The following is a 23667-nucleotide window of genomic DNA, read 5'->3' on the forward strand; positions in this document are numbered from 1 at the left end:
AATCTATATATATACCATCTCGAAGCTTATACTATTGGAAGCGTGTGCTAGTGATTGCACAACTGAACATCGATCGCTAACGTATTATAATCTTTGGCAGATCTGCTCAGTGGGTGTTATCACGTTGTCGTAAGCTTCAAGTAGCTTCTGTAAAATAGACTCCCGATTGCGCCTGCATCTTCGTGGCTCGTTAACGACATCGGATTTGCACGCCTGCACGGTCGAGACTTCACGTCGCTCCTCGAAGTACCGCGATTTCCAAATTGGGGGGCAATCGAATAGGTCAGACGAGGTAATTTGTCGCTTCCATATACAGGCACCGCAGATAGCGGTACGCCATTTTTTGTTTTTTCTTTCTTACTTTTTAGTTTGTCTCTAAAATTTATTCAACAAAATTAGTGAGTTAAATCTCTAAAATTTGTTCAATAATTAATGAGTCAAGTTCTGTCTCGAAAAGAAAATATTGCAAGTCTTTATTATAGACTTTTATTTGAAAAGTTGGGTTATAATTGTATGTAATTTTTGTGGAATTTTTATATATTGAAAGATAAAATATATATTTTTCAAGATGTGTAATAGAATTATTCGTTGTCATATATGAAATTTTATTTTTTATCTTCAAGTATAAAAACACTTTAGTAATTTATATTTTTTGTAGCTTCAAGTTTTAATCTTTTCCTGCGCTTCGCTATTAATCTCAGAAGAAATTTGTGTAAAGAGAAGATTCCAATTCCAAACTTCGTCAGGTTCCTTCACCAAATTTTCATTGTACAGTTTGTCTGCGAGAAGAGAAAGGCTGACGCCATCCAATGATGTAAATGCCGCATTTTTCACCAGATCAGTATCCAGTTCCTCATACGCAGTCACTCTATTTGCATTAATTCTGAAAATTATATTCTAATTTAGTTTGCAATTAAATCTCTCTAAAGATATGATCTTGATAAAAACCATCTTTCTTTTTATTATTGAAATAATTTAATCTGAATTTAAGCATATTATAAATTTTTAATAAGAATCTTAATAAGTATAAATAGTACTTACGTGGGTGCGCTTGCAATCTCAGATGAAATATTATCTTCCTGAATTTCATCCAAATCTGGTATAACAGGAATATCTACAAATATAAAAATTAATAATGTTGAAGAAATAGAAAAAAACATTTAAATTTTTCATCATCTCTGCTGATTATTTTATACTATAATTAGAATTATATAATATGGATAGTACGTTAATTAATATGTACTGTTAATACTGCTAATTGATTTAAGTCAATTTACCATCTTCTTGCTCTTCCTTCTCGATTGCTCGAAAACGCTCCCTAAGAAATAGTCTGTCAGTGACTATAGTCATTTGATTTGTAATCTTATAGGCCTATATACTCACTGTTCAGCAATATTTGATGTCATCTTTGATCTAGGCAATGAAAGACATTAATCAATTAATCATATTCAAAATTAATAAATTTAGTTTATTCATATTTTATTATTAATCTTTGTATATGATTGCTATTTTTAAATATAGATAAATTCTATCTTGTAACTGATCCAAACTTACTTGCCGCTTTTCAGTTCATCTCCCCAGCCAGTTTTCCTAGAACGAGGTGGAACTACAGGTCTTTGCATAGGCAAAGACTTTCCAGATGACAAGGAAATTGGACTTTCGAGAAGATCATCATCAGATTTATTTTCTTCCTGCAAATTATTCTGACCTGCACGCCTACCTAAGCGAGGTATCAACTGAAAATACATCAATACATTTTTTAATTTAAATCATAGTAATTCTCTAGTCAAAGAATTTTTTTAAATTATTTTATTAATTATCAAGATTTTAAATAATCAAATTTTTGATTATGCTACTGAAATTACCTTCTTGGAGGTAATCTCGAGCTCAGTAGTCCAGTCCATTTTAGACCTGTATAAATTTTTTTTTTTCAATATATATAGAGAGAACCACGCATTAAAGTAATGGGAAAGAGTTCCTATTCTAAGCCACTTCGAATCAGACTTCAGAATACATTGACTGATTTGACAAGCATATGTGACAGCTGTTATATGTCATATGTTTAAAAGCGTAACCATGACAACTTTGCATGTAAGGTTAGGTCGGAAATTCTATCAGCATACGTCATGAAAACTAATATGGCGGAAGACCTCTACTGGGGCACACGAAAGGTTAGTTTTTCTGCGATTCGATGTTTATTTTAGGAAGAGCATATATTAAGCAAATAATATAGCATATTTATTAACGAAATATTTAATAGCGTTTGATCCAGTTTGCTCAAGACAGCAAAGACAGTTTTGAAATTTGATTCCTTTGCATTTGCCATTGTTTACTTGCTTGACATATACATATTCAATTTTAAAGTAACAATCCATAGATGTTAAAATCATTTCATAATGATTGATAATACAAGCCAACTTTCCTATCACTGAAAATACCATTTTTATTCACTAAAATCGAGCAACAATAGGAATGCTTAGTGCTGTTAGATGACTGCTTGGGACCACCATATGATGCTGTCGCATATCTTTTTTCTTATTGTAACAAAGAAAGGAATAGTATGATATCAATTTCCTCTTTGTTCGTTGATTAATTAGCTAACAATTCTTAGGAACACTTACTTTAGTGCAAAACAAAAAAAAAATTATTTCTATGCAGCATGCAGTGTTCTCAAGCAGATTTTTTAAATGTGATTTGTTAATTTGAAATTACATATACAGTATTCATAGGAAAATAAATTAAAATTTATTATATTGCTCTGTTTACAAGGAACAATTATATAAAGTGAAAGTCAGGCTTTTGATATTGCTTGCGATTATTGGTCTTCTTTTTTGGTACGATTGCGACAATATTATATCTCAATAATTTTTCGCATTTTCAACTTCATATTCATACTCCTCGTCATCTGGATTTATCTCGCAGTTATTTTCGTTATTTGGTACTCTCACTTTATTGTATCTACATAATAACAAAAATATATATGAAATGATACATGTTACTAACACACATTCTTGATTCTAATTTACAGAACAGGAATACCTGACATCACGTGCTGTACATGAATGCGTACCTAGTAAAATCGCCCTTACAAAGCCGCCAAGGTAGCAGATCGACCTTGTCATGCAGCACAAACGACACGTCCGGATTGACAATGTATGGTGTACCAGCGCCGGAGCCGCGTGTCAACAGTTTTCTGTCCTCGTCATAACAACAGTGTTGTCCGCCGATGGTCTTGCTTCCCGGAGATGCTAAAGATCGCACGCAATAAGAGGCGCAGTTCTTGTAGACGGACCGTTGGGGATCGTTGGTCGCATCGCGCCATCGGAATTTCTTTCGCCGATTCTTATCCCAGATCATATCGTTGTAAAAGATGTCGTTGGGATATTGGCATGGACACGCCGGTAGTTCGTCGATGGATCCTACGGGATATATCAAAAGAGGTATCTATAGAGATATATATATATTTATAAATTTATACTATTGTCCTATAGAGAAGGTATTAGCACTATCGTGTTTCTTGTAAAAAAAATAAGCTTCTCTTTGATAAAAGTTACTGTTAATTAAGTCTAATATTATTTTAATATCGGTTTATACTCTATTTATATTCTATATAAGTAGGATACTGTGTATATCCTAGCGAGTTTGCGAGCACGTAAAGTACATTTACCCGGAAAAGCTTGTTCAATTCTCTCCCTATTGTCCAGCCATTTCTGGCAACGATCTTCGTCATCGCTATAGTTATTAATAGAATTCGATCCATTCACTATGTCGTCCTTCGCGGAATCGTTTTGTAGCGCCTCGAGTACTCTTGTCAGAAGACTGTTGAAACCATCGTCCTGCTCAACCTCCGAAAATTCTGCAGTATAAATGTCCGTGTTCTCGCTCCTACTTGTTCGACTTCGCATGATTATATCTATATCCATGAAATTTGTGTCGGAAGAATCGATTTTTTCAGGAGAGTCTGACATAGAAACGAGCGTACTTTGCTCATCGTTTTCTTCCTTTGTTAAAGTACTTGATTCTGCGTTTGATTTTATACGATCGTTTCGGCGATGTCTGGTCTGTAGGAAATAAAATTTCTCATCTTTTTCGTCAGGTGAATCGAGTAATCGTCTTGGAATTTCCGTCTTGTTTGCCTCACGTTCGACATCTTGTATTGTCTTAGAGTTTTCTACCTGAAAAACGGATAATTCCTTAAAACCAGTTATCTTATAGTTGCGATATGTTTTTGTTGCTGTAATCAGGAGAAGCTCTATGAGTTGGAGATTACAGAAAATGAGAAGTAAATCTAAAGTTTATTTCAGATTACGATTATATTTTTTTTCCGGAAGTATCTTTTTTGTATCTGTATATAATATCGAAACGCGATTATTTATTCGTACATAAAGTTTCAATGCAAATTTCATAATTTCCCCGAAAGATGTTCATTTAAAATATACATCGATAAAAATCGCTGATGTGATACAGATTGCTGGACTTATTTCCTCGAGCTGTAGAGACATAATTCGATCGGAAACATATCCGTTCGAATCTGTGTATCAAGAGGCAATTCATCAAAGAAAAGAGACCGATGACCGGCGTGACTATGCGATACGTAAAAGGCTGACACGATCGCGACGACATCAAAGAACGCCGGCGTTTGGCGTATGGATAGAACGGCGGCGGGGAAGAAAAGGCGACGATCCCCGAGCGGGGGAGAGAAGTTTACTTCTGAGAAACGGCACGCCGCAAGATCGTTTCCCGTCAATGGCGTAGCCGCCTACCGGTAGCGAGATTTTCGAATATGTCGAATAAAATTTGAGAAAAAAGATGACGGTAAGGAAAATCTTTGTATCACGTTTCACCGAATTTTAGCGAAAGTTCGATACGTCTTATTTTCAAGATTGATAAAAATTCTTTGTTAAAGTCAAGAAGAGATAAGAAAAAAAAACTCGGAATAAACAATCTAGAATCGTCTACTCTTAGAGACTATGTACTTGCAAAATAATAACGTCTTATTTTCAAGATTGATGAAAATTCTTTGTTAAAGTCAAGAAGAGAGAAGAAAAAAAACTCGGAATAAACCATCTAGAAACATCTAGTCTTAGAGACTATGTACTTGCAAAATAATAAGACTTATTTAACAGAAACGATAATTTTTTTCCCATAAATCACTATCAGTTAGAGATTTAAGAAAAAAAGATATCGCTATTTTTAAGTAAAATCGAGAATATTAAATCAGAGCTTGAGAATAAACAGCTGTATAAGTTAATACAACGAATAACAGTTGAAGATTATGTAACGATAACTTAATCCTTAATTAATTAATCAATTAATAATTAAGAAAGGATTTCGAATAAATCAAGTACAAAGATTAGAGTTTTGCGTTGCCGATATGGAGCTTATTTGTTTCTATTTCATAATTTCTGCAGAATTACTAGTTCAAGTACTTACTTGATGATTCTTATTCTTTTGTGGAATCGCTAAAATCGAGGTGAAAACTGCCGCCAGGCAAATTATACGCAGCACTCTCATTTTATTAATACGGAATTCGATTCTCAGGACCGCTCAGCATTACTCTTAGACAGTCGACGTGTCAAGCATTTATCTCGTACTAACATATCACAACACACGATCGATATTAAGTAATACGCGGTAGGTCATTCGGTCATTGTTATCTGTTATTCTCTTCATCGAAGACTCTTCCCTTTTATTGTCGTCTCTTGAGCTGTGTTTGTTGACGATCTCGGGAGTCGATGTCCGCGTTTGTTTACCACCGCATTCCTCGCGCGCCGAATACGAAGAGCACCGTACGGGACGTAGGGAGGCGAGAGCACTGATGACGCGTGATGTAAAACGGGCAAAAGAACGAAGAGGCTGAAGGGTCGAGAGAAGATCCCAAGGGGGGAAAAGGTAGGCACACGCGGCGTGCACCGTTCAAAGGCCTACCACTATGTGCATAGTTGTGAACCGGTGAAGAGTCTGTCTCACTATAATAGCCAGCGGTGGACAGAGGGAAAGAGAGAGGTAGTTCGCCCGAGATGACAGAACACCATCGAGTTGTGCGCTATGGTACAGTCGTGTGCATTAACGGTGTCCGCTTCGTCCGCGTTTACGAGAAAATTGTTTCCGCCTTTTTCTTTTTTTTTTACGAATACGAGATATCTCGAATTAATCAGTACAATTGATTCTGTAAAAAGAAGATAATTTTTTGAGACAAAATTCAGCGTGAACGGATGCCATTAATGCACAGCTGTACAGCACAAGGTCTAAGGACCATTCGGTTTCCCTTTCCGGTCTTTTGTTTTTTTTCTCGCTTTATTTCCCTTTTTCCTTCTCTAAGGATATCGGTTTTTCTTTTTAAGGAAATGTTAGTATTCTTTTCTATTCATTTTATCTTTTTTCTTCTACTTCCTCCAGTTGCTTTCTTGACCATAAAAAATCGGTTCTCTTTCAAATTTGAAGCAGAATTTCTTACAATTTCAAAAGGCACTATTGTTTGTAAGTCTCTTAGGTTTTTCGCTTCTTATTCATTCTATCGATATAGTTATTCCTCCAACGATCAATTATTCTTCTCAATTAGGTCTATGATTTCAGTAAATATCTTTTCTTTTCGTAATCGCGATATTTTGCTACGTTAAATTCGCGACCTCATGTAATAAGAAAAAAACTAGTTTAACAGCACTCTAATTTAATTAAAGAAACTAAAAATGAAAAATATGTCTGCGTGTGCATTTTTTTGTCATTCAAATGTCGTTGCATTCGAATCTTTCCGCATTCGTCTCTTCTTTCCTTCTCTCTCCCTTTCTCTCTTTTTTTCTCTTTCTCTCTCTTCCCAAAGCGCTTTCGGTAATAAGATTTCTTGCTGTGTATATCATAATGCGTAGGGATCTAAATACAACAACGGTGGAATGCAGTGAAACGCGTTTCGGCTATTTTTAGTCGGACAGATTCGAAAATACACCCACCGCGGATTAAATATAGCCTCAGGATGCATGAGCGGAATGCAGCATAGCGGCACGCGAACGATCTCGGGTATCGTGCGAAATGATATGCAAATTTGCGTGTCGGGTGTAAGTTCGACGTTATTACCGAAATATGGATACTCTATATTGATATCCGCGTTGATATCGAACGAAAAAGGTAATGCTTATGTGTCGACATTGAATACGAAATTACTTGCTACTGGCCAGTATTATATCATTATTACAACTTCGCGACGAATCACTTTTTTATATCGAGATATTTAATTCTTGTATTAAAGAGAGAAGACGAAAGGGAGGAAGAAATTATAGACTTTTTGGAATGTTACTTTTTTATTATTTTATGATTTTAAAGATATAATGTAATTATTTTTTGTATAATTCAGAAGAATAAAATAACGAGGATCGATGCTTCCACGCATTTTAAGAAAAAAGAGACGAACGAGAAGGGATAGATGAATATAAAATTAGATGACTGAGTAATGAGACTTGTTACGATGGCACGTGCGCTAAAACTGAAGGAGGTCACCGCGCGCGGGAGGAAAACAAGCCAAGGGCGGAGGGGGATTAAGTCGCAAATGAACGAATTTGTCGAACGAATTCACGTAATCACCCGCAATCTCGTTCAATTGTACGAAATAACGCGACCTCACCGCGGGACGATTATTCAATCGAGAGATCAAGACAGCGTCTTGTTTTACTCAATCCCAAGACCGATTATGACGTTAAAAAGGACTTCAGAACGTTTCTAAAATACACAATACACGTGGTATCTTCGCGTGCATTCTTCTAGAATATTGAGAAACAATCATCGTCGAGTCAGCTTTTGTCGATATCTATATACAAGGTGTTTCTTAATAAGTGTGACAAATTTTAGGAGATGATTCTTTGTCGAAAATTAAGAGGGGTTTTTCATATAAACATTAAAAAGTTTTAATAAAAAATTGAATAGGGGTTGCTAGTTTCATCCCTTTATAACAATACGAGAGGCTGAAAAAAATATTAATAAATAATCTTTTAACTAGTAGAAAATATCCACCTAATTTCATTTCTTTAATTTGTTCCAAATTTGAGAAAAAAATAAAAATCTAATTTTTACCCCCATTTTTGGAGGAGTGTAACTTCACAGGAAGGGATGTAGGAGTATATGTTTATATGAAAAACCTCCCTCAATTTTCGACAAAGAATCATCTCCTAAAATTTTTCGAACTTATTAAGAAACACCTTGTATATATACATATATTCGTGATGGGAGATACCAGAGGAAAGACCGATAGTAATATTGCATTCCACGACTGCATTACTGCAATCCCAGCGGCGCCAAACTCGACGGATATTGTTGCTGTCGAGTTATTGCACTTGTAAATTCTCGCCCCGGTTCCTCGCACAAAAACAAGAATACGAAAGCTCTCCGCACGAAAGACAGATTCGGATCGCATGAAGAAAACACATCGCAGAATGATAAAAAAATATGGTGCAATCATCACGTCCTGTGGAATTAAATCTCGCGTCGTTTCTTCTTTGCGAGGATTTTTTTTTAATGCGGAGAGGACAGATTGGCGTAATGTGTTTGTCAATAATTTTTGAATGATCACAATGATGATCTAAAATATCATTTATTTTGTTTTTTTTTACTCTTGGCTATAAATAAATTCGGCGAAATGTTATATACATGTACACAATTGGACAGTCTAATCCCTCGACTTCGATCTTAGCAATAATTTAACGGCGTTACTTAAGTATACTGCTAATGATAGACATACACACATATATACTCGTTAATACACGTGTTATATTACACGCAATTGGGAATGTTCTTATGTACAGATAGCTGTGTTATGACATATCGATTTAAGGGCTCGAGTGGAGATGACAGTGCTAAGAGAATTTTCCATGATGAAGACAATGATTAATAATACAAAGAGTTTTAGTTTGTTATACTGAAATCTCTTAAACAATTTAATTACCGGAGAATTAAAAAACGATATGATCAATCAACAGCATGACTATTTACAATAAAAATCAGTTACTTCCCTAACTTTTTAGATGTAATAGTATATATAATTATTTGCAATATAAAAAGAGAGAAAGTCAGCGATTATAAACGATTAACTCATTATTTTATACCAATTATGAAACATGAAAAAATTTCATGATAATATTATAGAAACATGATAATATTATACACTAGAGTATATAATTTTGTCAGATTTACATTTATAAAAATTTTTCTATTTTTAGGTCGATACCTAATGTATCCCCTCTTTTCTTCAAATATCACCATTTTCTGCCAGCATTTAATCATACTTTTCTGCGAAAGTGTCTCTGCGATGAGATTCGAAATTCTCTTCAAGCAAATCTCAGTCATTTTACTTAACGACATCCGCAACGTTCCGCAACCATGTCTTCGTAGTTCTTGAGCACGACGCTCTCCTTATCTAAGAAGAGGATGCTGATACTCTGCAGCTTGATCGGCACGCAGCAGGGTTTCTCGACGCCCTTCACCAGGCCTACCTTGTGCACGATCGCTTGTATCGTCGCATGATTAGTCGGCCATTGATCCTGACTGAGAGGTGACTCGCACACACCCTTGCACTGATAAGCGGAGTAGCCGGGCGGCGCGATTATCGAAGACAAGCCGATATCCTGGAAATCAACGTAGAGCTCGTGTCTCGTGCACTCGGTCGTGTTCGATTGTATCGTTATCGCGTTTTCATTGTCTACTGAGCGACGCTGTCTTGTTGATTGATTACGTATCTTCTGGCCCAGCCGCTCGCGAAATTCCGCCCTCTCGTAAATGTCCATTGATGTCAAGACTCTCGGGATCTTCCTCGTGTGATTCTTCGACACGATTTTGGCGGTGCGTCTCTTGGACGACGCGACATCGCGACGCCGACGCCTCGTCGCTGCTCCCAGCATCAACGATTCTGTTTCCCGTTCTTGAGAATCGTAAGAGGCAGGCTCATTCCTTTCTCGTTTTTCGTCCCTCCTTTCGCGTCTTCTTTTTGACCGCTGGAAGAATTCTGGCTCGTATCTATTCGCCAGCATAACTTCCTCGAGCTGACCGTCTTTTGGTAATCTCTTGAATCTACTGTGTTCCTCGTCGTTATAGTTATTCTCCAAATTAATCTTATCTTCTTCTTCCTTTTCTTCCTCTTCTCTTTCGCTCTCTTGCTCCACTTTTCGGTCCTTCTTGTCACCCTGATATCCGTAAACGTCATACGAAAATTTGCTAGATGGATTAAGCTTGCTGCTAATGTCGTCGAAAAGCACTAGTATCGGCTGCTTATTATGGTGACCATTTCGGCGAAAAAATTCCATCGACATTTTATTCTCGAATAGATTTGACACCGTCACTAAAAGTCCCAGATTTGGCTCGCCGCTCAACCATCCAAAAACGGCCTGTGTCACATTGAGCACCTAGACAAATTCCATCATATTTAATAATAATAATATATATATATTTAATATTTTAGTACGTCTTATGTATCGGAAAAAACTTTTGAGAAATTGTATATTTTTTTTTTTATTTCTCTAAATACAATTTTCGGTAAATGTTCACTAATGTCGACAATTTATCGAATAATTTGTGAATTTTTTCATTATTATTAATTCCCTCGAAAAACAAATATTGTATGTGATTACATTGTTAAATATGAAAATTACTAAACTCTTTCTCGAATAAATGGGCAAATTGATATCTCAATTTTTGATACTTTACAAATTATTTAATAAATTGTCGACATGAACGAAAATTGTATTTAGAGAAATAAAAAAAAAATATAATTTCTCGAAAGAGTTTTTTCCGATACATAAGATGTACTAAAATATTGACGAATAATATTTAAGATTTATAAAAATACAACTAAAAATTTGAAATATTCTTAAAAATTGTGAGAAAATGAAAAAGAAGTATTCAAAGTGTTTTGACAAATATCTTTTTATTAATTAATGAAAGATTTAGCAAAAGATGGAAAAATAATTATTAATGAGATTATAATTAATGAAAAAAGAAGAATATTTACCTGCCAACCGGAAGTGTCTGCACCAACATAATAAACATCCAACAATCTATGAAGATTCGGCATGTCTAGGTTGCGATCATTCAGAACTTGATACAGTCTTATCTACGCATAAATGTCAGTTTGTCAGTCGACGTTTGATGTCAATTGAAAGAAAACGTATATTAGAGAGTGACGTGTCGAGAAAGACGATACGACAGTATCAAGCACTTACCAGATAATAAGGATATGAAGGAAAATTTTCCACTGGTATTTTCTTTCGATAAAGATGCAGCTCGGCGCCTAACACCGATTCGTTTATCTCCAGACCCGTGACGTTGAAAAAATAGAAGTTCGGTAAAGAAGTGTCTACACGATACGAAAAATATTGTTAGATCACGATTAGTCTCTTTCTCTTTTTAAGATGGGACTTGGTGAAGAATCTCATTTCGAAAACTGACTAGAAAAAAAAACGAAAATTACCCTTTTCGATGAAACTGCGCACAACCTTGGCGTTGTAAGGATTTCGATTTTGCGTGTCTCCGCTGACAGCATTGTAAAGTTCTATCATGAATTGCGGTACTTTGTGATGAGCCAGTTTCTCACTTTGATTTCGAATACCGAAAATCTGTAACGTTGGTGATAAATTTTAACAACTATTCTTTATCGCGACAGATGAATTTGAATACATTGATATATCTATTATAGTATTTAATTCTACAACAGAACAAAATCGTTAAAGTGAAGAAGAATTTTTAAAAATTTGATATCACGAAAGATCTTTTGCAACGTGATGCTTTGAATATAATAACTGCTAGCATTTTTGCCACGAAACGTCAAATATGCGAATTGACGGGTGCCAACCTTGAATTTAGATTATCGCGTTATTTAATATATGCGCAATTCAACGTGTTAGTGTTTATGGTATTTGAAGCACTATATGTTGAAAAGCGTTTTTTCGTAATTTATCATTTACACAAACCTCTTGCATTTTTTGCAGAGCTGCCTCTCGTCGGAGTGTGCGATCGTTCTTTTCTAGCTGTTCAAAGGATCTCCACGACAAATCTTCAAATTTTTGCCGATGACTATTCTTGTCCCTGAGAAAGTTTAATTTTGGATACCCTTTAACATCGCTCAGAGATATTAGCACCAGCAACACTAGCAACCAGAACGGCACGCTTCTCTTCATCACCGTTGATATGAATATTCACGTATGAAGAAAAGGTAAAATCTCGGACGTATTTTTGAAAAATCGCACGCAAAAATCGATCACTCGTTGACTATGCTTTCATCGCAATTGAAAGACATCAACTAATTAATTAAACTAGCGTTTTCCTCGATTGTCTTTATCCAGAAAGAAAGAAAAAGGTGAGTCGCGTAATAGAGTTGGAATAGACTTCACCGAACCGAATGAAAAGCTAAGTGGCATATGGGAGATCTTGGCTGCGTGCTCACCTTTATGCTACGCCGGGAGTTACCTCCCCCGCGACTTCTTCGTCTCTCCCCTCTTCCCTCGCAGCATTGGCTCTTCTCGCTCTTTTCTCTCGCTGTTATTGGATACAACCGACCCCGCAGACCGCTTTGCTGACATTCGCTTTCGTCAATGTTTCGTAGTCCTTTAACCCACTGACAAGATACGTAAAGTATATGTCAATTATTTGTATATAAGTTAGTTGCATATAAGTCTATTTGTATATAAGTTATATGAATGTTCATAAAATGTACAGCTAAGCTTTGTACAAAGAAGAATGCGTCGAGTAGGCCTAGAAGGATCTTAAATTTACATCTTTGTTAAAAAGTTTTTCCCTCGGAAAAAATATCTTTTAACTGCATATAAAAGTGTCTTAATCTTGATATATTTTCATTGTATTCTCATATTTTTTTGTTGCAATACTTTTCTAAGGAAAGCAGGGTTATTTTTCCGACTGATAAGAGAGGCGATTTACGGGGTATTTTTGCGATTTAATTGTTTGATAAAAGAGAAGCGAGACTCTAAAAAAATCACGAGAGATACGAGGTCACGTTCCGACGATGACAGTGTGTGGCTATTAAAAACAACGGGCGCTTCCTAAATTCCGCGGATTCGTAACTGCCGAGTTATGTGATTTGTCACGCGGCGATATTTAGGTGGATTTGACGTCCGATGTCGACGATATTTATCGCTTTCTAACGAGAAACTCGCGAAAGTCATTATTTATCGCGCTAAAATTTCATCGATTTATTTTAATATAGTTTTGTGTCTAATTTGAATCTTTGCGTGTGCCCTTTTTCGTCTCCCCTTGCACATACACATTGTCGATGAATAATTGCGTTATGTAAATATTTCGCACTCCTACGTAGAAGATGGACATCGCATGCCAAGATCGCAAAAGACGCGACGAGAAATTGTTAAACGCACAATCGTATGCGCCTACTATATTTATTATACTTATCTATTAGAATTTTCTAGTAGATTTATTAAAATTATCTAGTAGAATTTTTGTAATTTTTTTTCTTTCTTTCAACGTATTTGATCGATTTTATCTAATTAATTGTTTCCTGTTGATATATCCTGCTTATTAGAGGAAATAAAGCATTGAGGAGAATTAGACTTTCCATGTTAATACATGATCGTAATCCAGATAAAAAGTTACATTACATATTATAAAGGTATTTTACAATGGATAAATATGTCCGGATTTAGGAAACAAGATTTAGTGAAACAAATAGTAGAAAGAGAATTAATCCCGCTCCTTGAAGAAAACATTGTTGATTTATTTAATCATGATAGATTAGTACATAATGTACCTAGGAACATGAGTGTGTAAAGTATATCTAACACACCGTCGTATATCTTTCTCTCTCTTTCTTATCCTTGATTCGATTCAAACACGACGACTCACTGCTGCAATTTCAATTTAGATACAGGCACACTGGGTGATCTGAATTATCTCTCTCTTCGCACCTCGTCGGGTTCTAAAAATTTCAAAACACGATAAACATTCATTTTGTACATGAAATAGTCGGATTAAAACATTTGAAAAGTATTGAAAATTCTTGGATTGAAACATTTGAAAAATTTTATTCCTTGAAACACATATGTGAGATTGATAAATATAGATAATATATCTAATTATCTAAGATAATATCTAGATAATATATATAATAATCGCAAATAATTCTACCTGTACTCATGCACCTTGAATGTGGTTGGTGTGCAACTATATTGCTTAGAGTACAAACCGGCTAGACATCTATATGGCTCTTTTTTATCACGCAAAAGGCATGTTTCCGTCTCGTTCCCCGGACACGTTCCGATGCATTGTCCGACATTTATTTGCTGTCGAAAGCAACGGAGATCAAATTGTGATGTGCCATCGAGTACAGAAAAATTTAAGTATCAGTGATATCGAAAGTAGGAAAGATAAAGGAATTTTAAAAAAAATGCACAAAACTGGAAATACAAAATATATATCAACGACATATAAATGTAAATGTAACTAAGAAGATAAATTTTGATACGGCAATATTAAATATATGACACTTATCTTTTCAAATTTATCTTTTCTTTTCTTTCCTACTTTTCTAATGACTAGCTATTGAACATTTCTTACTCGGATGACGGGTCTCACGTCGGTCGTGTTTGTGCCTTCTTTGATTGTTACTTCGCTGTAATCCAACACGGTCTCCATATGGTCCATCCGATGACAATTACCAGCACAGCCGCATTTCTCCACCACTTGGTAAATTTCATCACCTTGAAAATGATATAAATTTCAACTCGAGTGACTTACGATGCATTTTTAACTCTTTCAGAACCCAGAGTTTTCAATCTCGTATTTATCATCACGATGTTTACATACCATTTGGCCCTTTGATGCTGATTGTATTATTCCGCACAGGCTTGCAACCAAGATCTTGAAAAATGTGAATACAACATTAAAATCTTTGAATTTTAAGGAAAACAAGAATAAGGGTAAATTAATCTCGTTTTTAATTATTTTAAATTATTAAAGATATTGAAATTTCAGAATATTACTAATTTAAAAAAAGAAAGCTATCGTTCTTCTGTTGCCCTCAAAATGCTGACACTATGTATACATGAAAATAATCATAATGACTGCTAAAGATGAGGAGGACCATCGCATTTACGAAGATTTAATACCTTTGCCGCAATGACCGATGCAAACCCCGGTATCTACGACGGTCTGATGTGGTGTGCCGGAATGCATGAGATGGATGTAGGATTCTCGTTTGCAGGATGTTTCCGGCGAACACTCACAGGCATCTATAGCCTCGATGACGCGAACACCCTGCAACGTCGACACTCTCTCCAACTTGGCGGCCTTCGCACGACAACGGGAATCCGATGAGCATTTCTAGAAACAAACGAAATACATCTGTATGAATAGTCATAGAAAAAAATAGAATATATCACATATTCGTTGTTCGTAACTTCAGGATAATCAAACTAGCGATCCGAACATTTTCACGCGGTATGCGAAAAAGAAAAAATATTGAGAAATCGCAATGATTCGCGGTTGTTAAACATGTCCTCGTATATTGTTATCAAGAATATAATATCGGTTGTTTTGATAAATCTCTTCTCCCGCGACCGCTGTCCGTGCGCGAGATTCCGCATATAATTCCGGGATTTAGTGGCTGGACACGCCGGCGCCGTGCGGAGGAGCGGTGACCGCGGGGATTCGACCTTCGAAGGACGCAAAAGATATCGTACTCTGTCGCTTCGCGTATTTTGCGTGCAACGCCTCCATTTCGTCCGGTCCGGGTTCGCCAGCCGATTGGCCATTAAAACGCGTAGCGTGGCTGCCGTAAAATCGCATCTTCGTATCCACCGATCGGATTGCATCACGTGACGAAAATAGCCTTCTTCTCTTTTTTTCCTCTCCTGCTAGCCAGAGATATACGAGAAGGACAAAAAATGTTTTAAAATAAATCTTTATTACGAGGAGACCCTTTTACTTTTCCCGAAAGAAAGAGGTACTTTCTAAAACGAAGTTTGAGTGAAATCGTATTTTCATATCTACTCGTAGTTCGTGATAATTTAATGCTCATAGTTCGTTCAATAATTTTTTTAAGTAGCAAATGATGAATATAAAAGAAATTATAGGGATCCCATATAAGACTTGATGTCTGCGCGAATGTTATTTTCTATTTTCTCTCTTGTTTGATAGTTTGATTTTTTTTAAACCTTTAAATCGAAGAAAAGAATTATGTAAAGTCTTTTAAATAATAATTGTCGTATGTAGTCTTTTAAATAATAATTGTGTATAAAAAATTTGTAATTTATTATTACTTAATAATATTACATTAATAATATTATCTAATGTTATTACTTATTACTTATTAATTTTTTAATTACTATTTGTCTATTAATAATATTTTATATTTTAAAGAAAATGTTACACAATTCAAAAATTTATTTAGGAGATTTATTTGTAAATTACAAAAGAAAATCCTTGAAAATTAAAAAAATTATTTGTTTAGTTTCTTGAATAATATTTCGTTATAATTATTCGTTATTATATTTTATTATTGAAAATAAAAAAATATCAAAAATAACTCTCTAAAATAGTAATAGTATTAAAAGTAAAGTAGCAGTGCACTAAAATAGTTAACGAAGTACATATTCCACATTTAAGAAAAGCTCTAAGGACGGTTATTACGAGATTACAAATTATTGACATAGAGATACAGACACATTCGGGAAGAGAGTGACCGGATATTTATTTCGCCGTAAAAGTCGTGGAGATCGTACGATGTCTGGCGTGGCCGCATTCCGATTCGCGATTGCTTGATCCTGCGCCTCGTAAATCTGCACATGATGTCCCTCCGAATCTCTTTCGCCCTTCGCGTAAAGCCCTCGGTTAAACAAAGATTTCTCGCCAACGAATGAGACGATATTGCACATAGTTTTGTCAAAATATTTCAATCGTACAAAAAGAATTGAATTTTTATTCTTTTTTTCACGATATATTAGTGATCCCGTTCAACTGATTGTAATTGATAGTTTTTCTATATTACATATATCTCATCTTTATTTCCGTTTATGACGTATTTTTTCGTTATTAAAATTTAAAAAAAAGTGTTCGATTTATTCTTTTCCATTGCAAATTAGATTTTTTAATTTCATGATACGTGAGTGAATTTACAAATTTAGAATGTATGATTCTAGAACACTGGATATTAGTATCACGGTGACTCTCAAACAACCGAGCGAGCGGCAATCAAACATTGAACTCTGCAAGTATTCTTCAAATTGTTCAGCAGGAATGCAGCACCGAATCTGTGCTGCCAAGCGTAATCTGCATGACTCATATTCGCAGATGCATCTTGAAGGCGCAGAAGGCGAAGAAGTTTTTTTGCTCTCGTGCAATGATAAAGGACGAAAAAGCGCATTTTTGCCACTAGTCGCGAGCTTCAGATATAAATTCGCGAAGTTTATTATTCGCAATTTCGAATCGATCAATTTATCATGCTACTAACAATAAAATAATCATATCGGAGAGCTTTGATTAGATTTTATCGTAAAATTTATGCAGCGTGTTTTCTCGATTTTAATAATGTAACAATAAGATCGATTTACTGTTGGATTTAATATTTTCGTATATTTTAATATGTTCGGTTTGTCCAGACTGTTGCTGATTTGATATTTCCCAAGAAAGGGATCAGATTTTCCACATGATTGGAGCAAGAGAAGAGAGAAAAAGGAAAGAAAACTTGTACGAAAAAAGATCTACCTGCACTGCTGGCCGACTCGCATCTCCCGGATCATCGGATACATGTCGCGGGCATAATTTTCGGCAGTGCCCAGCATCGATTTGAATAACTTCTCCGGACATCCCTAAACAAAATCATTTATATTACATGCATCTAATTCGTGTTGTAACGTAAGACACAGCGATACAAAACGCTTCATAATATTTCGGACGCAAATATGAAGCGAACAACATGTTCGCACTGACGAACGTGAATAGTTTTTCGGGATAAACAGCGCGGGTGTAGATTTATTGGATTGTATGAAAAATTAGGTGAGAGATGAGGCGCCACGGAGCGAGTCCTAAGAAGGGGTGGCGCCTGAAAGGAGGGTGAGTGACTCAAATTGTTACAACTCTGCTATTTTTGGCGCGAGCGCGTAGGATTGGGAGTACGTCGTCTTCGTCGTCGTCGTGTGATTCACGTTCGCTCGTATCCTCGTGCTCGGGATACGCGTGTCATACTTTGCCACCTTTCCTTTTTTATTTCCTTCTCCAACCCGCAAATATCTTCGCGCCAGAGAGAGTGACCAAATGACATGTCATAATACGTGAGTCGTAAAATTCGGCGAAAGATCCGTTCGATTTGGTCGAAAGAATGAACTATCTCTTACATGACTTATCGTATTATATTATATTCAATAAAAATATGTCTCAAAACGTTTTAAAATGTTAAGTCAGTTATGATTTAAAATAAGTGGCTTCGGTATAGGATTTGATCAAGACAGTTCGACTGTACAGCAAAAGCCATATGGTGTTTTAATCGAAATATTAATTTCGATTAAAGCATTTAGGATAGTCTTCTTCTTCGTAAGCAGTCAAAGATCACGTTGTTCAATTGAAGTCAATAGATCAATGTGAGAGTTTAACGCATGGCCGACGCGAAATTCGTTCAATCCAGAATAACGATGTATTTTGTCTAGTTGTAAAATATGCATGTAAAACGAAGAATCTTTAATTCTATATATTAATTTTTTTTATAATTTCGCTCTTTTCTTAAAAAGTTAATATAAGTTATATACATACACGCTCTCATTCTCTTTCACTCTTTTTCTATCTCTCTCGATCTAAAACATTTTTCCACGTTTAATATTAAATTTTATTATTAATTTTTGAAATTTCTCTCAACTTGCAAACCTATGTAGATATGTTGAAATTGAATATTTCGTCCTCTCTCGTTAGAGTAGATTAAGCATGAATTATTAATTCCCGATAAAGATCGTATCCTTTGATTAATAGATTGATTTGTATTAATAGATGCATACTTTGTCAAATTTCTTCCATGTAAATATCACATATTTCTATTTTTTTACATTGAATTAATATCTAGGATTAAAGAGATGTCAAAGAATCATCAACATTTTATACAAAACTTACCGTATCCGACGTCGATCATCTTTTCGTGCCGAGCGCAACACGAGTGTTGTCGCGGTTCCTCCGAGTGTACCTTTCCCTCACTTTCCGATTCTTTCTCGCAGAAAGCTAAACAATAAAAATTACAAAACAATCATAAATTTATTAAGGAGCTAAATTTATTATCGAAAGATGAGAAGTAAAAGAATTGAAGTTATTATTTTAAATATAATTAAAAGTTGGGAACTTATTGTTAGATTTTTAATCGAATGTAGTTTAGAAAACAGATTTAAATATAAATAAGTCAAATTTCGTGATTGACTTTGAAGTAGGAACAGAAAGTGTGATTTCGATTTGTTTTCTCGTTTTGTAAATTGAACGTTTTATAATTGAAAAAATGGATCTCTTTTATCTTACTTTGTCAATCCTATTACAATACCATTAGCACAAAAATATATATTGATATTATTTTCACGTATCTAGCGTCGAAATTTAAATTCATTAAAGTTCTATTAATATCTGGAATGCAATTAATGCAACTATTAATTACTATATATAGGAAGAAAAGAAATAATTCTGAACGTCTACAAATTAATGCGGATATTTTGCTGTATGTATTTTTTTAAAATCATTTAAAGAACGACACGAATGAATCATAAGAAAATAAAGAGAATCGATCAAAATCTATTGTTTCTACAATCTAATATTTATCTAATATTTATGTTATAGGTTTAGATGCGGGGAAAACAAAATAAGAGAAAAGTAGAGCAGAAAAACAGTGAGAGAGAGAGAGAGAGAGAGAGAGAGGCACTGCGACGTTACCTAATCGTAAATTAGCCACGCAAACTACGGCAAGGACTGCCCACCGTCCCCTTGTGCTTTGTAAGCGCATTTCGATATCGAGTGAATGAATGTGCGTATGGAAGCGAAATTCCCGGAAGATTAAGACTGCGGTCTCTATCAGTCTATGATGTCCACGATAAACGATCTCTTACGATAATCTCATCATGAGTTTTGATGACTAGAAATGTACTAGGAAGGAGATTGACGCGATATTTTCGTTTATCTCTCTTTTTACTCTCACGTGCGGGTTCGAATTGTAGCTGGACGGCTCGGGGTCGGGGTAGATCAATCGCAATCAGGTCGTGCTGCCCACGCGGTTTGCGATCTGCGAGAAGACTGACTGTAGTCGGTTGAGAGACGTCCGGCTCTCTGACAACGGCGGATCTTTATTAATCTCGTTTGGTGAACGGGGTCCGCCTCGGGGTGATGGACGGACGGACAGACCGTCCATCAACTCTCGCCGGTCACCACCGCCGACCTGTTTCTATTGGTTGTCCCGGGAACTTTTTAGTTTCTATCCTGGAGGAACAGGAATTCGCGAAAAAGCGAGCTTCTGTGGTTGTCAATATTTTTCAAAATATTACCTTTCGTATTTCTTATTGCTCCATATTTAGTAGTCAGTAGCGCGCCGTGTTGGAAATCGATCTTGATCTCTTGTTTTTTAACAATCCCGAAGATGTTTGTATTTACCAGACAATTAATCGATTCGCTAATTAGTTTCCTTTAGGAATTTCAGTACAGTTTATTAATATTTGTATTATATATCTGCATTTCCTATTGTCATATTCATCCGTTTTGTATAAGTAGAAGAATTTCAGGTATAGAATTGATACATTTATGAAATAGAAGATTGATTTGTCATTACAATCCAGAATTATTAGATGTTATATGTATGTATGTATATGTGCATATGTGAACAGTATCTCTGTATCCACAAGATTATTTCTTCAAGACCTCGCTTGATACGATTTGATATATAAATAGCATATTTCTTTTCTTGAGTTTTCCTAGTCGGAGAAAATCTGTCCATGATTTAAAGAAAAAATAGGATTTCGTTTGTGTGTGATATCTCCTCCTCTCCTCTCCAATATTGTTGGAATCCAGGGGGCAGAAGGAAGAGAGTAAAAAAAGGGAAGACGATTCATCCTTCGTACCTCCTGTGCTTTTTGCTGCACCACCATCGTCACGGCATGCCAGAGAGGGAGAGAGATTCGTCCGGTTGCAACATCATCGCCTCTGATTATACCGGGCGATCTCTCTCTCTCTTTTTTTTCCTCTTCCCTCTATCCTCCACGCTCGTTAACACACTCCATAGCTACTGCCAAGATCGTTGAGAGGTCTGCGAGAGGTCATTATCATTACTCATAAATTACCGCGCGCGCGCAGATCTCAATTTCGCTCGCCGCAACCTGCAGGGGAACGTTATTTGACAAAACGCCCAGTGGCGTACTAAGGGGATGCGAAATAGGCGATCCGCCTCGTCGAATGACAGACGAATAAAGGAGAAGAGAAATTCTATAAATTTTTTAAAGATTTATATACAAAAAATATATATAAACAAGAGAGCATAATAGAAAAAAATACGTTGCTTTCTCTATTTTATATTGAAAATTGATACTGGAAATTGATACTGGGAATTGATACTAAGAAAATGGAATGTGTTAATTTTATAGGAGTAAGGAAGCATTTCAATTAAATATATCTTTGATTTCATCCGTAATATGAAATATTTTTTTATATTTTTTTATATGTCATAGCATGTTTGTTTTATAAATTAAAAAGATGTAAATCAAAAATATTAATACGGAAATAAATATTATTGAAGCTTTTCGATGTGTGATTACAGAATCAAATTAGAAAGATGGAAAGCATGCATATGTCAGGCACTGATGGTGGAGACTGTGTCTAAACATAATCCAATAATTTAGACTTATTGTGAGACGTTATCTTTATTTTAGAGATCACCTTTAACTGAAAACATACTCTTGTGTTTCTACAGGTATTAATATCAATAGAGTATTATTTATTCATTTGTCAAGTAAAATAAATAGTTTACTTTATTAATTAGTTAATTAAGAAAAAATAAAAGTAACGCATCGAATTTTATAAAAGTAATATACTTTTCTGTCCGAGCCAAAATTATTATAAAATCATGGTATGGTAAATATTTTAAGAGTAAAATTATACGAAAATTATATAGAATCATTAAAATGATTATTTCTTTTAATAAAATATTTTCGAAATATTTATTATGCGTATTTTCATTTGCATACGTTTAGATTCAAATACAATTTTTATTTTCTCGGAATAAAATTTATTGAATTTTATATATATATATATAGAGTTTGTGAGAGGAATATTTAATTTATTTTTTTAAGTTTACATTTTAAATGTCTCTGTTTTTCTCATTCAATATCTTTTGTACACACAAATAGATTTTATGATTAATCTATTTCTTACACATCCATCTATTTCTTACACATCCATGTACATGAGATAAATAATAAATAAAAATATAAATAATAAAAATAAATTTGCAAATAATATATTTATAGGTATATAATCAATTATAATAAAAATTTAAAAATATCGAATTTATAAATATTTAGGAAATTGGTACATATATATATATATATATATATATATATATATAAAATTCGAAAATGTAATAATTTACAGATAAATTTAAAAATCATTTAGATTTTTCTGTAAATTACATTTTAGAATTTTTCTATATAGAATATTATATTTTCTTTACATAGAAAATTAGATAATTAATTGTAAATCACGTAAATAATTGATATTTAATTTAATTATATTTAATTTTGTTTTATAAATTTCGATCGAAAACAACTTTCGCATATTTCGAACATGTTTGAAAATCTTAACCATGCAGTAGAGCAGTGGCTGCGTTCAGCAGGAAAAGCTGCTTTGCAACTGTTGTAAAATTCGTGAATCTGATTGGTGTATGCTCTTAGATCCAGTCAAAATTAAGAGCATACACCAATCAGGCTCACGAATTTTACAACAGTTGCAAAGCAGCTTTTTCTGCTGAACGCAGCCAGTGATGCGCTGTCGTGGGATTTTAGGCCATCACACACAAAATTGCATAGCTGCATATGCATAACATAAGACCATATGGACCAATGAGCATCGAATATTATATTATGTAAGTCAATATGACGATTTAATACTCGATGCTCATTGGTTCATATGGTCTTATGCTATGCATATGCAGCTATGCAATTTTGTGTGTGATGGCCCTTTTTCCCACGCGAGAACCTCTATGCGCATGCGTAAGCTTACGTCATAGCTGATACCACATATGTATCTAGATGCAACATTAGGTGCGCATAAAAGGTCCTTTCCCACATGGTTTTCTGGCGTTTTTCAGTAGCCGTAATAACGCGTAATATGTTATATACAAAGTGCATTATTATATTTAATGTATTTGATTTCTTTGACAGAAATTTTCTTCTCTCCTTGTAACTTAATATTTTTTTTCGCACTGAGGGGAGTCTGACGATACCTTATATTTCATCAAAATACATACGTTACTGAGAATTCATAGCATTTGCTAGTGCGCATGTGCGACTTTATTCCCACAACAGCGCATCACTGTGGGTACTTTCCGATTCACGCATGATGCGCATGAAGTGACAGAAAATGTCTAATATGCGTGACATGAACTATACATTTTCTGTCACTTCATGCGCATCATGCGTGAATCGGAAAATATCCTGTACTACGCAC

At 34.9% G+C, this 23667-nt stretch overlaps 4 protein-coding genes and 1 long non-coding RNA gene across 9 annotated transcripts; 1 reads left to right on the plus strand and 4 right to left on the minus strand.

The window, feature by feature from the left end:
* Positions 1-16: 16 nt before the first annotated feature.
* Positions 17-22159, plus strand: LOC145974086 (uncharacterized). Of its 3 annotated transcripts, XR_014439622.1 has the most exons (7): positions 17-398; positions 659-814; positions 1569-1729; positions 2097-2171; positions 3029-3440; positions 19801-21589; positions 21761-22159. It is a non-coding gene; the product is annotated as an uncharacterized LOC145974086 (long non-coding RNA). The 3 variants fall into 3 exon arrangements; XR_014439623.1 differs by lacking the exon at positions 19801-21589 and having other exon boundaries at positions 19-398; XR_014439624.1 differs by lacking the exons at positions 19801-21589; positions 21761-22159 and adding an exon at positions 15203-16251 and having other exon boundaries at positions 19-398.
* Positions 582-2100, minus strand: Ift43 (intraflagellar transport 43). The gene is made up of 6 exons (XM_083103851.1): positions 1866-2100; positions 1555-1736; positions 1384-1413; positions 1278-1318; positions 1042-1114; positions 582-883 (listed from the first exon to the last, which is right to left on the minus strand). The coding sequence occupies exons 1-6, from the start codon at positions 1902-1904 to the stop codon at positions 661-663; spliced, it is 588 nt and encodes a 195-aa protein (XP_082959977.1). The 5' UTR covers positions 1905-2100; the 3' UTR covers positions 582-660.
* Positions 2723-5910, minus strand: LOC145974081 (isthmin). The gene is made up of 4 exons (XM_083103843.1): positions 5434-5910; positions 3668-4175; positions 3071-3419; positions 2723-2958 (listed from the first exon to the last, which is right to left on the minus strand). Exons 1-4 carry the CDS (start codon positions 5512-5514, stop codon positions 2859-2861), a joined length of 1038 nt encoding a protein of 345 aa, XP_082959969.1. The 5' UTR covers positions 5515-5910; the 3' UTR covers positions 2723-2858.
* On the minus strand, positions 8560-12395 carry LOC145974072 (uncharacterized). Its single transcript, XM_083103818.1, has 5 exons — positions 11946-12395; positions 11447-11591; positions 11199-11332; positions 10988-11089; positions 8560-10382 (listed from the first exon to the last, which is right to left on the minus strand). The coding sequence occupies exons 1-5, from the start codon at positions 12150-12152 to the stop codon at positions 9336-9338; spliced, it is 1635 nt and encodes a 544-aa protein (XP_082959944.1). The 5' UTR covers positions 12153-12395; the 3' UTR covers positions 8560-9335.
* LOC145974082 (uncharacterized) lies at positions 13697-21225 on the minus strand. 3 transcript variants are annotated; one of them, XM_083103847.1, is made up of 8 exons: positions 21069-21225; positions 19096-19200; positions 17704-17807; positions 15108-15321; positions 14806-14859; positions 14557-14699; positions 14128-14282; positions 13697-13918 (listed from the first exon to the last, which is right to left on the minus strand). In XM_083103847.1, the coding sequence occupies exons 2-8, from the start codon at positions 19112-19114 to the stop codon at positions 13861-13863; spliced, it is 747 nt and encodes a 248-aa protein (XP_082959973.1). In that variant the 5' UTR covers positions 19115-19200; positions 21069-21225; the 3' UTR covers positions 13697-13860. The 3 variants fall into 3 exon arrangements, with proteins under 3 accessions (XP_082959973.1, XP_082959971.1, XP_082959972.1); XM_083103845.1 differs by lacking the exon at positions 21069-21225 and adding an exon at positions 19894-20340; XM_083103846.1 differs by lacking the exon at positions 21069-21225 and adding an exon at positions 20156-20337.
* Positions 22160-23667: the final 1508 nt, after the last annotated feature.

The sequence above is a fragment of the Camponotus vicinus genome, unplaced genomic scaffold (genome assembly GCF_025532165.1).
Source record: "Camponotus vicinus isolate PSW18456_S1 unplaced genomic scaffold, iyCamVici1.0 SCAF_7, whole genome shotgun sequence".
Taxonomy (NCBI): Eukaryota; Metazoa; Arthropoda; class Insecta; order Hymenoptera; family Formicidae; genus Camponotus; species Camponotus vicinus.

Excerpts from the sequence above, each read along its gene's own strand:
- Ift43 (XM_083103851.1), bottom strand. The coding sequence starts at position 1,904 with ATGGACTGGACTACTGAGCTCGAGATTACCTCCAAGAAG. Across the intron at positions 1,414-1,554 it reads GATGAACTGAAAAGCGGCAA|ATCAAAGATGACATCAAATA; the intron begins GTAAGTTTGGAT and ends TTCATTGCCTAG. Across the intron at positions 884-1,041 it reads GAGATTGCAAGCGCACCCAC|AATTAATGCAAATAGAGTGA; the intron begins GTAAGTACTATT and ends TATAATTTTCAG.
- LOC145974082 (XM_083103845.1), bottom strand. The coding sequence starts at position 19,963 with ATGCGCTTACAAAGCACAAGGGGACGGTGGGCAGTCCTTGCCGTAGTT. Across the intron at positions 17,808-19,095 it reads GATGATCGACGTCGGATACG|GGATGTCCGGAGAAGTTATT; the intron begins GTAAGTTTTGTA and ends GATTTTGTTTAG. Across the intron at positions 14,860-15,107 it reads CATCGGTCATTGCGGCAAAG|ATCTTGGTTGCAAGCCTGTG; the intron begins GTATTAAATCTT and ends ACATTTTTCAAG.
- LOC145974072 (XM_083103818.1), bottom strand. The coding sequence starts at position 12,152 with ATGAAGAGAAGCGTGCCGTTCTGGTTGCTAGTGTTGCTGGTGCTAATA. Across the intron at positions 11,333-11,446 it reads GCGCAGTTTCATCGAAAAGG|ACACTTCTTTACCGAACTTC; the intron begins GTAATTTTCGTT and ends CGTATCGTGTAG. Across the intron at positions 11,090-11,198 it reads CTTCATATCCTTATTATCTG|ATAAGACTGTATCAAGTTCT; the intron begins GTAAGTGCTTGA and ends ATTTATGCGTAG.
- LOC145974081 (XM_083103843.1), bottom strand. The coding sequence starts at position 5,514 with ATGAGAGTGCTGCGTATAATTTGCCTGGCGGCAGTTTTCACCTCGATT. Across the intron at positions 4,176-5,433 it reads AAAAGAATAAGAATCATCAA|GTAGAAAACTCTAAGACAAT; the intron begins GTAAGTACTTGA and ends TCCGTTTTTCAG. Across the intron at positions 2,959-3,070 it reads TGTAAGGGCGATTTTACTAG|ATACAATAAAGTGAGAGTAC; the intron begins GTACGCATTCAT and ends GTTATTATGTAG.